The 16,471-nt window shown below is 41.3% G+C and overlaps 1 protein-coding gene and 1 long non-coding RNA gene across 4 annotated transcripts in view; one reads left to right on the plus strand and one right to left on the minus strand.

Moving 5' to 3' along the window:
* LOC122240955 overlaps positions 1 to 16,471 on the plus strand; it is a 48,975-nt gene that overhangs the window by 5,714 nt on the left and 26,790 nt on the right. The window contains exon 2 of the long non-coding RNA XR_006220788.1: positions 8,154 to 8,371. This is a non-coding gene — a long non-coding RNA (uncharacterized LOC122240955). The remainder of the gene's footprint in view (positions 1 to 8,153; positions 8,372 to 16,471) is intronic.
* The window catches only part of CHN1 (chimerin 1), a 200,379-nt gene that overhangs the window by 4,336 nt on the left and 179,572 nt on the right, over positions 1 to 16,471 (minus strand). For all 3 annotated transcript variants that reach the window (XM_042994728.1, XM_042994729.1, XM_007074555.3), the window contains 3 exons: positions 8,298 to 8,471; positions 7,462 to 7,539; positions 4,457 to 4,594 (listed from right to left, as the gene is read on the minus strand). In XM_042994728.1, the coding sequence (XP_042850662.1) occupies positions 4,457 to 4,594; positions 7,462 to 7,539; positions 8,298 to 8,471 (390 nt within the window). The remainder of the gene's footprint in view (positions 1 to 4,456; positions 4,595 to 7,461; positions 7,540 to 8,297; positions 8,472 to 16,471) is intronic.

Below are 16,471 nucleotides of genomic sequence, written 5' to 3' on the forward strand. Positions count from 1 at the left end.
AGGGCTCACAGTAGCTCTCCTCTGTCTGCCATGTGGGAAACAGACGATGGAAAGGCAAGAGTAAAAACAGACCATTCTGGTAACTATTACAAAAACCCAGGTGACGAATGACTCTAGCTTAGACCAGTGGTGGCAGTGAAGGTAACGAGAAGTTGCTGGAATCTGGGTCTATTTTAACGGTAGAGTCCATAGGATTTCCTGATGAGGGAGGTGTGAAAAGGAAAAGAATCAAGAATGAGCTAAGCTTTGGGCTTAGGCAACTGGGAAGATGGAGCCTCCATTAAGATTATGGATGGGAGGGGTTTTGTGGGAAAGGTCAAGGGCTCTACCTGAGGTGTCTTTCAGACATCTAAATGATCATCCTGACTGTGGATTAATCCGGTGCTCAGGGAGAGGTCCACACTGGAGATATAAATCTGGGGACATATGACAAACTGCATTTGAATATACTGACATCAAATCAACACAGGCTCTTCCCTGGAGTTCGTTTCTTTTTTTTTCTACTTAAAGGAGTATTACTCATAATTTTTTCAGAGAACACAAATCTTCTGCCCTACGAAGACCACAGCATAATTTAAGAGAAAGACAGACAAAATGGAACGTATTTAGAGACGAACAGCATCAGCTGTTTCAAATATGTGAAAGGCTTGCATGTGGAAGAGGGTCACATCAGGACCATCGGCAGCGGGAGTCGAGGGCAGGCTGATTTCTGTTGTGCACAAGGAGGCCTTTACGACGGTTCTATCTGTCCACTGGCGGCTGCCTACCGAGAGAGGCAGTGATCTTGCAGTTACTGGGTATTTCAAAAAAAGAGTGTGTTGTAGAAGGAAATCTAGTTAACGTGACCCTTTAGAATATCTAAAAAGTCTAAGATTCTATGGTTCTCAATATAAAATTATGTTTACTCATTTAACAAGACTTTGTTGAGCACCTGTGATGTAAATGAAAGGACTGTCACAGGTGCTACAGGAAAATAAAGCGACAGAACTGTCCCTTGTAATGGGGTTAATCTAATGGGGCGGACAAGACATGAATACAGCCTTCCATCATGACGGAAAGAGTCTGTGCCAAAGGGCCAGGCGAAGTGTGACGGGAACACAGAAGAGAAAATTGGCCTGGGGGCTGAGCGGAACCGAGAAGAGAAGAAATGGCCTCTGAGGAGCGTTTGGAAATGTGGACGTTGTGAGGGCAGGAACTAATAAGCATCTGAACCTGTGTCGACATTTAGTTAAAAGCTCTTTTAAGTATGTACTGCCAGTTCCTTGTAGAGACGTTCAAGTACAAGAAGAAGAAGACTCAGCCAAGCGTAAGGGGTGAATCAGAGGCAGAGCGGAGGGGAACACTCGGCGAGTTCTCATCCCAGACCTCCCTTCAGGACACTTGAAGTTGCTTGGGACAAAGAGCCCTGGGTTTTATGGCCGAGTTCATCTGACTCACTCAAGACTACATGCTGACTGAGTCCTCTTTTCTGAGATCTTCTGGGAACAGAGCTCAGAGAGTTCTCGGCCAGAGAAAGATTTCCACACCGAGTCCAACCAGGAGTTGGGTCCTGGCAGTGCTGTTTTCCTCGGGGTCAGGAAGTGTCCATGCATATGCTGGGTTACCGTGCGGCCTGGGAGAGGCACCTTCTACATACACCTTGTACTGTCTGTAGGGCAGCGATCCCTTCACTGGTGGGAAGAGGCAGGGAGGAAAAAGGGCTAGGCGGTCCCAGACTTCCAGGTAGTTCAAGGGGTAGTTTCCAGGATATTATGAAGATCTTTAAGCCTTAAATGAGAGGCCCCAGCCTCTACCACCATTGTGTCCTTTGTTCATTCCCTGTAGCCACGCACCTCCAGCTTCCGGGGTGCAGGTTGTGTGAGGGAGGCTGCAAGAGTGGAGCTCAGACAGCTTTTGCAGGAGAAAGCTTTAATATGCACTCTGAGTTTCTGTTGGCAAGAGATGCTAATAAGTGCCGGGGAATCCTGAGACCTAAAGAACAGGCCCCAGGTTTTCTAAGGGACCCAGTGATAAAAAGGCTCAAGAGCAGGTGCACCGGGAAGGGTCAGCTAACACCATGCATCATTTGGGAGGGGTTCCTGCCCTCCTGCCTTCCCTCTCTGGGCAGGTCTTCTCCTGTTCCACCAGTGGAGGCAGGCAGTGGGCTGCATGCAGAGAGCAAGGGCTGTGGCGTCAGACAGATGTAGCTTTGAATGCCAGTGCCACCTCCGCTAGTGACGAGACCTTGGACAATTCACTTATACCCTATAACATCTCCTTTCTGTTTTTGTTTTTTTTTTTTTGAAGTTTATCTATTTTGAGAGAGAGCAAGAGAGACCGCACATGTGAGTGGGGGATGGGCAGAGAAGAGAGAATCCCAAGCAGGCTCTATGCTATCGGCGAGGAGCCCTATACAGGGCTTGAACTCGTGAACAGGGAGATCGTGACCTGAGCCACAATCAAGGGCCGGATGCTTAACCGACGGAGCCACCCAGGTGCCCCACGACATCTCCTTTCTAAAATGACATCGTGGTGGGGCACCTGGCTGGCTCTGTGAAGAGCATGCGACTCTTGATCTTAGGGTCACGAATGAATTGGAACCCCACTGGGTGTAGAGATAAAAATTAAAATATCGTGGCTATAAAGTGTGCAATGTGATTCCTGGCACCCAGTATATGTTCTATAAATCTTAGTTTCTCTCATCTCCCTTATCTACCTATAAAGATAAGAGAATGGCTGTATCTCTGTGTCTAAAGAATGGAACAGACTCTACTGCTGGAAGAGACATGGACGAGGGCACAATATTCCATAAACAGATCAACAGCAAACACGCACAATAAACATTTATATCGTGTATGAGTATTATGCCACGGTTTTGGTGTCATGGAAGTCACGCATCAAAATAGGTGACACTGTAAGAAGGAATTTCTACCTTGATTTAGGAAAGTTTCTATCTTGCGCTTTGAAGAGCTCTCTAAAGTAGAACAGGGGGTTTGCTGATGTCCGACGGGGGCTGTTTCAGACACAAACCTCAGAATGCTAACAAATGTTTTGGAAGAATAATAGAGGCAACTGACATGGGTGTGGGGAAAGAAGGTGAAATAATTTGGGAGTCTGGAGGGCAAAAGGCCTCAAAACCACGTAAGGAAGGCTTGGATGTTTCTTCTAAGTAGATAAAGCGGCTGTGTAGAGTTCAGAATGCGGGTCTGAATTACCGCTTTGTCCTCTGCTATTGGGGTGCCTTGGGCTTGGGCACAGAAACCAAGTTTTAATTTTACTCCAAAGCGACACGGGGACAGGAAGTCTGTCCGCTTGAGCCCCCACTGTCCTGAGGATCAGAGCAAACTGGGGACCGAGCAGCCCTCGGTGATGCAAGTGTGTGTCAAGTGCTTTCGACAGGAGTGGCAATCAGACTTCTCTCTCTCGGGAGGAAGCGTCTGCCCCACGAAACAAGAACCCATAAGCTCCCTCAGACGGTTTTCGTGATCAGCACTGAATACATCCCCAAATGAGAAGAGCTAAATTCCCACGGAGAGGATCTAGTCTTTCAGGCTCCTAACATGGAAATTTGTAAAAATCAGTGTAACTCTCATGGCTGTTCCCCGCAAGAAATCAGGTCTCCATGGAGCCAACCACAAAAATTCTCAACAAAAGCACTGAAGGGGAAAGTAAAAATTAGAACAAAGCAAGTCTGTACTTCACGAAATTTCAAAGTCAAAAAGTAAATCAGCGTTCTAAGAAAGTGATGTTATTATTTAAAGATCAAGACAACATATGGTTTTTAAGAGAGAAGAAAAAGGACAGAAATAGCCTATCTTTTCTTAAAAAATGGCAATGCCAACACTTAAAATCTGTTAAAAATTCCTTTCTTTAAAAAAAGGAAGTGTGAATTACAGGTATGATTTTTGCACCATAAATTTGGCAAATGAGCCTTTGCTTTTTCTCATTTGCATCTCAACTAGAACTTAAAAAATCACTTCTTGATCTAAAACAGTGCTCCTTCAAGTATGATCTACGGACCGGTGCCAGTTTACAAACTGTTTGTTAATGGTCTGTCACAGGATATGTATAGAAATTGAAAGTAAGAATTTGGAAACTTTTATGAGATCTGACAGAGTAACTTTTATGCTGAGCTGAATCTAATAACAAAATAGTTTGGTCCTGTTCTTCAATTTTATTTTCCTAGTTACTCATTTTTATTCTGCAGAAGCATTGGTGCATATCTAAGGGGCACTGGCATAAGCCTTACTTTGGTAAATGAGGGTTAGCACATTACAAAGAAGCTTCTGATGGCAGAAGTCATAAATAACCTACACTGGAGAGGAGTTCGAAATTTCTGTGAGTATATTAACCGAGGGGAGAGGCGAGGGGGAAATACGTAATATGCATTCAAGAAACTCAGCAGGAAAAGCAGGAGAAGTGATTACCGTGAGGAGGGAGTCTGTCAGGTTATTGGAATGCGTGCCTTCATACTTACTCGCGGACTCTATAAACTTAGGGTAGGCGTCGTATGTGATGAGCGGAATTGGTAGATCCCTGAAGTACAGTTTCAGCGCACCAGTGATAATGTTGATATCTTCATACATGTTCACAGAAATATCCGCTTTCTCGCCATCTTTGAAGGATGTTAAGAAGAAAAATACGAGTAACTATCTGGACGCACAGCACTGTTTTAGTAACACATTTTGTGTTACGGTGTTTCGAGATCATCAATGCGTCGGTTTTTTTAATATCAAATTCAGTGTGCCGATATATACAAGTGATCAATTTTCTGTGAAAAGCCAAATCTGTTTTTCTGAATTTTCTTTTCTGAAGTTACTTAGCTTTCCAGGTCTAATTTGAAGGGGGGGAGGGGGGTAGGAGAGGGCTGAGATCAACAGCAGTATTCGTAAATAACACGAGTACTTGAGAGCTCCTAGGGGAGTAATGTGGGATTGCTTTCTCTTTCTTTTTAAATAAACCTAGAGAATGTGAAAAATAACAACAGAGGCACTCCTAATGTACAAAAGGCCACCTTTGACTCACCCCAGGCTCCTGACACATGACGTCTGGATGTTGTCTGAGCCCTACGTGTAGGCACACAGTGAGAAGTATGAGAGTAAAACGAAACAAAACTTGAGAGTCTTGAAATAACAAGAGAAGAAGTTATAACACAGAGGAGTATTTTAGGGTTGCTGGGCCTTAAGACTTCTTTTACTCTCCTGCATTTAGTAACTGGTTAAAATATCTGAACGTTCATCTACTGAAGATTTAATTAGTGCCGACTCTGAGCTACATCTTATACTAGGCTTCTTTTATTCCATTTGGCTTATGAACGAGCGCTATCCATTAAAAAGCAGCCTCGCCCCTACACAGATATTAGAATGGCTAAAATGACAACTGATGACAAATGCTGGAGACGATGCAGGGGCCACAGGAACTCGACGTTGTTGCTGGTGGGAATGCAAATGGGACGGCCACCTGGGAGGAAAGGCAGTGTCTTACATGTAATCCAGCCATCACACTCCTAGGTATTTATCCAGAGGAGATGGAAACTACTTGCGTCCACACAAATACGTGCACACAAATATTTAAGCCACTTTCATTCACGATTGCTAAAAACTTGGAAGTAATCAAGATGTCCTTCAATAGGTGAATAAACTGTGATATGCCCAGACAAAGGAATATTATTGAGCAACAACAAGAAATGAGCGATCAAGCCAGGAAAAGGCATGGGAGAACTTTCGATGCACATTGCTAAGTAAAGGAAATCAGCCAAAAAAGGCTACATATCTTATGATTCCAACTCTGACATTCTGGAAAAGGCAAAACTATGGAGTCTGTAAAAAGAACAGCGGTTGTCAGGGTTTCAGCGGGAGAAAGGGAGAACAGGTAAAGCACAGACGATTCTTAGGGTAGTGAAAGTGATACCTTATAGTGTGACACCATAAGGGTGGCTATATGACATTATGCATTTGCCAAAACCCACAGAACTGTACAACATGAAGACTGAACTTTAAACTACTGACTTTAGTTAATGTATCAGTGTTGGTTCATCAATTGTAACAAATGTACTATATTAATGCAAGATGTTAATAGGGGAAACTATGGGGGGGGGGAGAGGAACGAGAGGAGAAGTTATATGGGAAATCTCTGCACTTTCTGTGAAATTTTGTTAACCTAGAACTAATGTTAACCTAAAACTGGAACCCTAAAACTACTTTAGCAAAGTGTATTTTTCTTTAAAGAAGCCTCTTTTAAATGTGAAATACCATGGCCTATCAGACATTCACACTCCAGTGTGAATTAGATCACCAGTATCTGTTTTTCAGACTTGTGTTGAAATCACATACAATGGCAGTGCAAATTGGGGTAGAGTGCATTCTGGGAGGAAAAAGCAATTAGATCACTCCACTGGGGGATCTTGGGGAAGTGTACAGGTGCCTAAAGACCTGGGGAAAGGGAGAGGAGAACATGAAGGCAGAAGAATTATAAAGACAAGTTATCATCTCTATCAAAACTTTTACTCAGGAAAAAAGAAAGAATGCTGGTATTCTCTCCTGCCACATGGTTCCTATTTCCACTATCTATTTTTTTTTTTTATGAAAATCCAAATTTCAGATGTCCTGTCTCATTATAGGGTACATGTCTAATTTGGGGTTTGGAAAATAAAGTCACCAATCTTATAGTTCAGCTACATGATGTGTTAAACTGAATTTGGAGGTTGATCTGAGAACCTTCTACCATTCAGCTAATTTTTTCTATAGTAAGATAGTGTATCCGTTGTATATTAGTCCACTCTCCTTTCAGTTCCTGCTCTCTAAGTCCTAGCACTTTTCAGGGACTCGACAAGGACAGGCCTCAGGACCTCTGCACGGACTCATTTGTTGCCAGGGTCTTTACATATCCTGTTTCTTTGCTATTCAACCATTATATGGCCAACTTCTGTACTTCTCTGGAAAGCCTCTTCTGATCTCCAGCATCCCCCAACCCCACAGACCAGGTTAAGTTCCATAGTTACTAATACTTTCCTTTATGGCATTTATTAAAATAAAATCAATAATGATTCTGTGGTGGGGGAATCTAAGTCATTACACTGGGTCTCCACTCCATCAAATATGGTGATGGAATGCATGGACGACAGGCAGTTAGGTGGGCCAACTCCAAACTGGGAAATCTGAGATCTGCAATCACTTAGATTCCCCCAACCACCCTGCCCTATTTTCTCCATGGTATCTGGTAAATTTAATTGCTCTGTATATATTTTGAGGAACATGGACCAGCCCTGGATGCTCAGATACTGGTAATATAGTTAAATTTTATGTTTCTTTCTCACCTTGAAGTGTAACAGTTTAATATAGTAATAAAGTAAAATTACACGCTTTTTATTTGGTATAATAACCGATGACTTAGACAAATAATGAACAGAATAACATAAGAAACTGTGCCTCCTTGGCAGAGAGCATTGTTGTCCTAAGTTAACGGACATGCTAAAGAACATACCTCTGTCAAAAGCCATCTTGACATCTTCAATTAAGTCACTGAATCCTGATACTCGATACAGACCTTCAGAATTAAGACCTGTAAAAACAGAGCAAGAGAGCTAATTAGTTTCTTTGGAAATTATGTCTTTCCTTCTTCAAGTTTTAACTTCTTCCCATACTTCAGGCCAGGCAAGTAATGTGTCAGAAAGAACGATTAAATGTACTCGTCTAGAAACCTCTTCGCATTTTCTCCTAAAATAAAACCATTTCACTCACAGACTTTAAACTCTGGCTTACTGTTGCCTGAATATCTGTAATCTGGCTCATCACTGTGTCTAATTAGATCAAATACGTTGAGTCTTCAGGGAAATCATTCATCACCTCAATTATACCATAAATTCTTTTACATAACAGAAGACTAAGATAAACCATATTAATAGGCCTGTACCAGTCTTTCCCAAATGGGAAAGAATAATTAGGGTGCAGTTCTGTTTTTTGGTTTGGGACGGTCTTAATAGAGCATTTACACCTTTGCTTCTTGGACCTAAGAAAAATGTAAAAAGTGAAAAATGAATTGGTATCTACATGTCAACTTTTATAGACAAGAAGCATCATCATTCATAAAAAAATATTTAAGCATATTTCCTAGAACTCGCTCAATGTACCTTAAAATCACGCTGGCGAATTATTTGTTAACTTAATTCATTTCAGACTTTCAGATCATTTGACGTCTGAAATCCTCTCCCTCTAAACTTACTGAAGAAAACTGGGTTATGCCATGAGGTACCCAGAAGGGCATCAGAACTTGCATTCATGGTGAATTATGAGTGTTGAACCACACCGGCGACGCCTCACCTCTGGATTCAATTTCCCTGATGCACATGTCCACCACCATTGGCCGCTTGGTGACACGGGCTTTCACGAGAGTGGTAAGGTCACAACTGTATACCTTCTTGACATGTTTCAAGTCTGGCTTACAGTCATTTGGGACCATCTTGGAACACTGCTTATGAACATTCAAACCACAGTCTAAATGAAGAATATAGAAAGGAAAAATTCATCAATGTTTTCAGACTTTTGAGCATTCTGGAGTGTTTAGTTTAGCAAAAGACACTCCCACCATCCAGCTTGAGTTAGGCTTTGAAGGGGGCTAGCTCCCAACAGTTTCTGAAGAGTGGAAAAACACTCTTCCCATCTTTTCTCTTGGAAAATTTTGGTTTTAAGTCAGAAGATGAGAATTCTAGCTCGTGCTTCATCATTTATTTGCTGTGTGATCCCAGGAGAGAACCAATTCAGACAAAGTGAAATTAGTAAGTGTTTAGATATCTACAAAATGCAGGCGACTAAAAGTTATCCGTTTCTTTAAACTTACACAAAATTATATTTGATGTGGGATACAGAATTCCATTTTAATGTATTTGGTATGAAGAGAAATCAGACCTCCAAAAGTAAGAGCATCCCAGGGCCCTCTTAAAATTGTGCTACTCATATTCGTATCTGTTCATAACCCTGTAAATAATAAATTTAGTGGCTAGAAATAGCCACAGTTATTGTCTTAATATTAGCACCAGTTCACTGATGCCAAGCACTATTCCAAGTGCTTTACATTGTTTCCATCAAGCTCACAAAACTCTACGAAACAGGGATCGTCATTCTTCTCATTGTATAAACCTGATGAAACCAAGCACAGAGGTGTTATGCAATTTACCTACGGCCGTGCATTTGGCATGCAGCGGAGCTGAGATTTAAGCCTACGAAGGATTCAGGGTCCACGGGTTTAGCACCCATACCACGTTGCCTCTATTGAAGTTTGTCCTCTGCTTTGTAATTTTACTGGGTTATCGCGTCGAAGATGCCAGAACTCAAACATCTTCTAGTGAATATTTTGAGACCTTTGATTGTCAACAAGAAGAGCGCAGTGGAATTTGAGAAGGGACAGAGGAATACAAATATCTTGCCAAATTAGAACGAAGAGGGGTAAATCACAGCTGAGTAATTAACTAAAAGAGATGCCATCTTTAAGTTTTTAAAAACATAACTCATTGGTGGTTTTCATAAGAACTTGATGCTGACCTCTTATAAATCTGATGCAATTATATCCAGGTCTTTATCCAATTGGTCTATATCCAATTTGAAAATCTTACAGTGACGTGACTGCTGCCTGCGGTCACCGGGCGAGCTTAGTTTTGCTTGCTCTCTTGACAGAGAGGGGAGCACTGCATTTACCTCGCAAAACTGTTAATGGGCCAATGCATTCAAGATGCTCTGCACGGTATAAACCACGAGACAAACGTTGGTGACTATCATCATCATAATGACTTGGTAAAGCCGCAACCTTGTTAGGTAATGGCAGGAACAATAAAAAGAGAGGTAAGGAACGTTAGCTGAAAAGTCATGCCCGGAATCGTTCTTTCGTTAACTATGCAGACACTGCCAAAGTGCAATGAGAACTCGAGGCCGGTGGTGACGCTGAGTCACTAAGGGAGTGCATCTCCACCTCTTATGTGCAACATCAGGCTAGGTGTAGAAGGAAACTAAGTTTCTGCACAACTGTGTGTAAGGGGGCAGAACTAGAGACGGCATGGCCAGTGCCAACAGGTGCGTGAACATGATCATCACTAGAGAATAACAGCTGCTTCTCTGAATACAGAAAGGCTTCCAGAGCAAAGAGTTTGATCTGTATTATCTGAGGAAATGACTGAACAACATTCTCCAATAGTTAGACAATGCCCAAATGACTGCACGACCCCAAACCCCAATTCCTCTTTATATCTGTTAGCCCCAGATAAGATTTCTGACTCAATCATAAGGCAAATCAATGGCAAAATGGCCACTGAAAAGACCTTCTTTCCCCTGAACGCTGTAATGTTTTATATAACCTCTAAAACTTAGAATTAGATCTATGATCTACTAGGTATGTGATTTCAAGTGAGTTACCTTTCCTGTGTGTCAGTTATGTAAAACAGGAATAATATTTATTATTAGCTCTATTATCCATTATTAGGTTCACGTAAGGCTCTCATATTAGTATATGTACTTTCTGACACGGAGTAGATTAGAAGTGTTTACCAGGACTGTGTTGTCGTTGTCATTATTTAGAAGAATGGAAGTTTTTGAGAGGCCCTTTCTACATAGCGCCCCAGGGTTTGCTACACGGTATTGTTACGATCAGCTTAAGGTCAGAAGCAAAGTTGAATTCTGGGCCGGTTCTGTTTGTCACATGTGAATGCCAGGTCCTGAAAAGGACCTGGGTGACTGGAGTTATAGCTGCTTCCTCATCTATACTGTTCGGATACATTTCATTACATAAAAATGTCTCCAAAGAAGTACTGAATTTTTCTCTGCTTTTACCAAATTTGAGGAGTTTTCAGCCACTAATTTTTCCAGTATTTTTTCAGTCTCTCTTTACCCTCTTCTGGGACTTCAACAACACAAATGTTAAATCTTTTGCTATTTGGCTACAGGTCTCTGGGGTTCAGTTCACTTTTTAAAGTCTATTTTCTTTCTCTTGTTTGCGTTGCATAATTTCTATTGATCTGTCTTCAGGCTCACCAATTCCTTCCTCTATCTCTGGTATTGAGCCCATCTGGTGAGTTTACTGGTAATAAAGTTTTCAGTTCTAAAATTTCCATTTACAGTAGTTACTTTTTTATCTTTATTTTCTATTTCCTATTTATCACTTGTTTCAAGAGTGTTTATAATTGCTTGTTGGAGCATTATTATGATAGCTAATTTCCTTGTCTAATAATTCCAACATCTATGTCATCTCAATATTGGTACATCTGCTGTCTTTTCTCATCCGAGTTGCGATTTGCCTGGTTCTTGGTATTAAGTGTAATTCTGAACTGAATCCTGGATATTTCGAGTCCTCCAGGACTCTGGTTCCTTCCATTTTAGCTGATAGTTAACCTCTTTAGATTTAGAATGCATGTCCTGGCTCATTTTTGTAGGCCAGGGTTCAAATATCAAACTAGTTCACAAAGCCTCTGTGATGCGACTGCAATGCTATTCTGCCTACCCTACTTGTACGTCACCCTAATGGCAGGACTTTACCCCACATTCTGGGGAGGGAGAGGGCAACCTCCTAGTTACTGCGGGGTGGAGACGGAAGCCAGGGTGTGCCCAGAAACCTGGTTGAGAAGGAATGCCGTAGGCATGGGAGACAAGAGCTCTGATCATGGTCTCAGCTGCCTCATTACTGTAGGTCAGGATGAAGACAGGGCTCTACCCACAGGCTTGGGCTGACAGGGTGCTGCTCTTACTACAGGGTGGGGATGAAAGTCCAGGTCCTACTCACAGGCTGAGCCAGGAGGGGTACCTTCTCTTCCTGCAAGGTGGTGCTGAAACATAGGGCTCCACTCACAGACTGCCAGTACCCCTGTTATTGTGGGGGTGGGGGTGAAAACAGGGTTCTGCCCATAGGCAACGGCTGCAGCAGCAGCACTGTGGCTTTTTCATGACGTTCACCTCGAGAAGGGCAGGAATGGCTAAAAGATGTCTGCCTTGGCTGGCCTACCCTTTTCCCAGGGCTTTGGCTAGGAAAAGCAGGCTTTACTTGGGATTATTTTGTGTCTGTGCTTGTTGGCATTTATGGGTTGTGAGCTTCTCTAGATACATGGGAGGTTAAAGAAAAACAAAGACCACCAGGAAACTTGCTGCTGGGTTCCTTGAGTTGGCCTGCCTGCTTTTCTCCACTTCCAGAGTCTTCTGATAGTTGAAGTGTATGTATTGTGTACAGGGTCTTTTGTAATTATTGCGAGGAATAAAACAAAACATATTTGTTCATCTTGTCCAGAAGCAAGTTCCGGAAGAACTCCTACATAGTATTTTAAATGTATAAAAGTCAGCAAAGCTTCATAATTTAATATTCATGTCAATGTGCCTCGTACTCTAAGTGTACAAAGAAGTGACAGATCCAGTTGGAAAGGGCTGTTGGTAACAACCTATCCCAGTGTCTTTACTGGCCAGACAAAGGCAACAAAGGTCCAAGAGGCTAAATGACTTGTTCAGATTACTCAGCCAGAAAGTGGTAGAACTGAGATGCAACCTTGGCTTCCCGATTCCCAGCCCGCGCTGCTCCCACTGACTGATGGGTGCCACTTTTCACCAGCAGTATATCATGCATTCTGAGAGACGGTTTCAGCACTGAAGATGAATTTGCTATTTTCAATCTCTTATTCAATAATGTTTATTTTATCCATTATTTGTCGTATATACTTTTTAAAAGATGTTGTATTTTACTGTTATATATGTATATATATGTACATATATGGCAAGGACTTTTTAAATATCAGTGTACTTTTATTTAAGTTTTTATTTAAATTCTAGTTACTTAACATACAAGGTGACATAGTTTCAGGTATACTGTATAGGGATTCAGAGCCTGGAGCCTGCTTCAGATTCTGTGTCTCCCTCTCTCTCTACCCCATCCCCATTCATGCTCTCTCTCTGTCTTAAAAATAAATAAAACATTAAAAAAATTTTTTTTGAAAGCAGAGATAAAACCTACCCACTATACTTTGTTTTTGTCATATTCTCTTCCTATGTATACACTCTACATGGAAAACCATTAGAAAGCAAAACAGTAAAATTCTGATGCAGCTATACAATATCAAAACATGAATGGAACTAGTGGTCCGATATTAACACCAACTTTTTTCCTTTGAATATCTGGAGCTATCTACCACTTTTAAACATCAGGTTCCTAAGATGATTTGTGACTCATTAGAAAGTGCATCAAGTGATGATTGAGCTCAGATTTAGGAATTCAGGAAGAGGGAAATGTTTTGTAAATTGATATTCTTTCTTCCATTTGAATAAGATTAAACTATGGGACAACATATTCTGCCCAATTTTAGAAATAAATTTCAAAGGCCACATTTTTGGCAGGATTGGTTATGAAGTCCGTCAGATGACCGAAGGACAGGGCAAAGTCATGCAAATAAAGCCTCTTTATACCCTTAAGTCGTGGTGCAATATACCAGCTCTGAGCTTGCTCTGAAAATCCCTGCTGCAGGCACTGGCAGTATGTCAGTATTTCAGTTTGCCATTAAGACTTTATTTGGTTATCATACTTATTTATTAAAGTCATATAACTCCTATATAGTTCCATTTCTCCCAAGGAAGCTCTACACTATAAACAACAACAACAAAAGTCCATAAAAGATCGTTTCATTTGTCGCATCTCTTGGTTGAATAGGTAATTTTTATGTTACAATTAAACCACATTTCCCCCTCCCAGTCCTTCCAGTTAATAAGCATACACTAAACCATATGAAGGAAAAAAAGATTCAAATCACATTTTATTCCGTCCTTTATAAATGCTCTATAAATTACTTAGACTACTAACTTTAAGCTACTCTCAGATTTCAGATTTCCTGGGGCTTGATTTCTCCAAAAGATATAACATGATTTATATCTAGAAGGCACAAAAATCTATCTTTTGAAATAAATAGCTGATATTATTTATATTGATAGGATTAAGGGGAAATGTTAATGTGTGTTTTGAAAGGAAAGATAACTTCTCATTCTTCGAGTGTTTGTATATTATTTATTTTAAAAATCTTTTTTTAAGTAATTTCTACACCCAACATGGGGCTCAAACTCACGACCCCAAGATCAGGAGTCATATGTTCTACTGACTGAGTGTTCATATTTTTAATAATTGCAAATAAAAGTTTTATTCTAAACCCTATCTCTTAGATGTCCCCCCTCCCTGACTCCCCATCTAGGAAAAGTGGGAATAGTCTAATATGTATCAGAAGTCATTATTTTTAAAATTTTTTTTATAATTAATTTTTAATTTACATCCAAGTTAGCATATAGTGCAACAGTGATTTCAGGAGTAGATTCCTTAATGCCCCTTACCCATTTAGCCCATCCCCCTTCCCATAGCCCCATCAGCAACCTGTTCTCTATATTTAAGAGTCTCTTATGTTTTGTCCCCCTCCCTGTTTCTATATTATTTTTGCTTCCCTTCCCTTATGTTCATCTGTTTTGTATCTTAAATTTCTCATTTGAGTGAAGTCATATGATATTTGTCTTTCTCTGACTAACAGAAGTCATTATTTTCATAAGCAAAATTAAGGAATACTTTGCTCTTTGGGATATTGTGAAAATATCGCTACGTGAAACTTCTAGGCAAGTCTAATCAATTTCTCACTAGCTTGTAAGGACAGAACTTTTTAGGTGCAGCCAATCATAGGAGTAATTAAAATAAATTACTTCCACTGCTCTTCTTCAACCTAAAAGCTAAGGGCTTATATACTTTAAGCAACGGATACACTTTATTACTAGGAAAGAGCAATTGCCGTTCTCTGTTGGGGGTGACAGCAATGGCTATGACACACTGGAAAAACAGAGTCTCTTGAATAAAGAACCAATACTAAGTTGATGTGTGATTTACAATGATTATTATCTGGCTTAATTCTTAGAATATTCTGGCAAGGCTAAAGTGAAAACAATTCAGGAATGCTGGTGGAATAATCGTGATCTTTTTGGTGGGAGGGGTGTTTGGCAATCTGTGATTATATAACAAGAGATTATTTTAACCTGTAAAGCTTACATTTCATAAAGAAAGGAAAAATGGCTTAGGGAAACTATTGTCTGAATGACAGTCCTTTGAACTTTGCTTTTAAATTTTTTTTTCAACGTTTTTTATTTATTTATTTTTGGGACAGAGAGAGACAGAGCATGAGTGGGGGAGGGGCAGAGAGAGAGGGAGACACAGAATCGGAAACAGGCTCCAGGCTCCGAGCCATCAGCCCAGAGCCTGACGCGGGGCTCGAACTCACGGACCGCGAGATCGTGACCTGGCTGAAGTCGGACGCTTAACCGACTGCGCCACCCAGGCACCCCTGAACTTTGCTTTTAAAAACCAGTGTGTTCATAAATATTTTAGTGAAAGGAGCACCACTCCCAAGCTGCAGTTCCATACTCCCCTGCAATATTACTTTACTCTCTATAAAGAATGTTGGAGGGAGGGAGACATTGCAGACGAAGAGGACATTTAATGCCTGCCACTGAGTCTCGGTGCCAGCTTTTAGAAAGACCATGTCCGCCCTGACTGGCCCTTGCTTGTCCTCTTTGGCTGCAGCGTGCTTAGCAGTGAAGCCCAGAGCTTTCAGTTCTGAAGGGCCAACTTGCCCGTTATTAGCCGGATACAGTCCGATTGCTACACTAACTTTGCCAGCCTGGTGACTGGAACACCACCCAACGCTTTGCATGATGTTTCAAAAAAGCGTTGAGGGGGCGGTGCGGGATACAAAACTGATGCTTTTGGCAAACGCTCCCTTAAAAATTCCTGACAGGCTCTTCTGACTTGGTGGATTTTGTAAAAAGAAACCAGGACAAAATGAGCTCTTGCAAGAATCAAAAGCAGATAAGTAAATCTCTTTTCGGATGGGCAGTTCGCCTGCCCTCTTTCTTTGGGAGTCCTATCTTAAATGTTTAGTGGCTGGCGTTTTTGTGTCCAATTGCTGCTGTAACAAATTAACTCAGTGGCTTACAACACTAGGAGTTTACGTTATAGTTCTGGGGGTCAGAAGTCCAAAATCAGTTTCACTAGGCTGATACCAAGGTGTTAGCACGTCTGTACTCCTTCTGGAGGCTCCAGAGGAGAATGTTTTCTTTCCTTGCCTTTTCCAGCTTCTAGAGACTGTCTGCATTCCTTGGCTTGTGGCTGCCACCTTCTATCTACGAAGCGAGTGGCATAGCATCTTCTCTCTTTTCTGACCACTGCTCTGTCCCTTTTTCTGACTCTGCCTCCCTCTTATAAGGACCTTTATGACTGTGACTAAACTAGGTCCACCCCAACAATCCAGGGTTATCTCCCCATCTCGAAACCCTTAACTTTAATCACAGTCCCTTTTGCCATTAAAAAATGACATAGTCACAGGTTCCAGGAATCAGGAAGGACTTCTTTATTTAACCTATTAGAGTTCATTCTCTCTCTCTTTAAATTCTTAATTCTTTGTATTCTGTTTTAAAGTGGATGGCTCAAAGGTCAGGATGAGCCACTTTGGATCTAA

This window comes from Panthera tigris, chromosome C1 (assembly GCF_018350195.1).
Source record: "Panthera tigris isolate Pti1 chromosome C1, P.tigris_Pti1_mat1.1, whole genome shotgun sequence".
Classification (NCBI taxonomy): domain Eukaryota; kingdom Metazoa; phylum Chordata; class Mammalia; order Carnivora; family Felidae; genus Panthera; species Panthera tigris.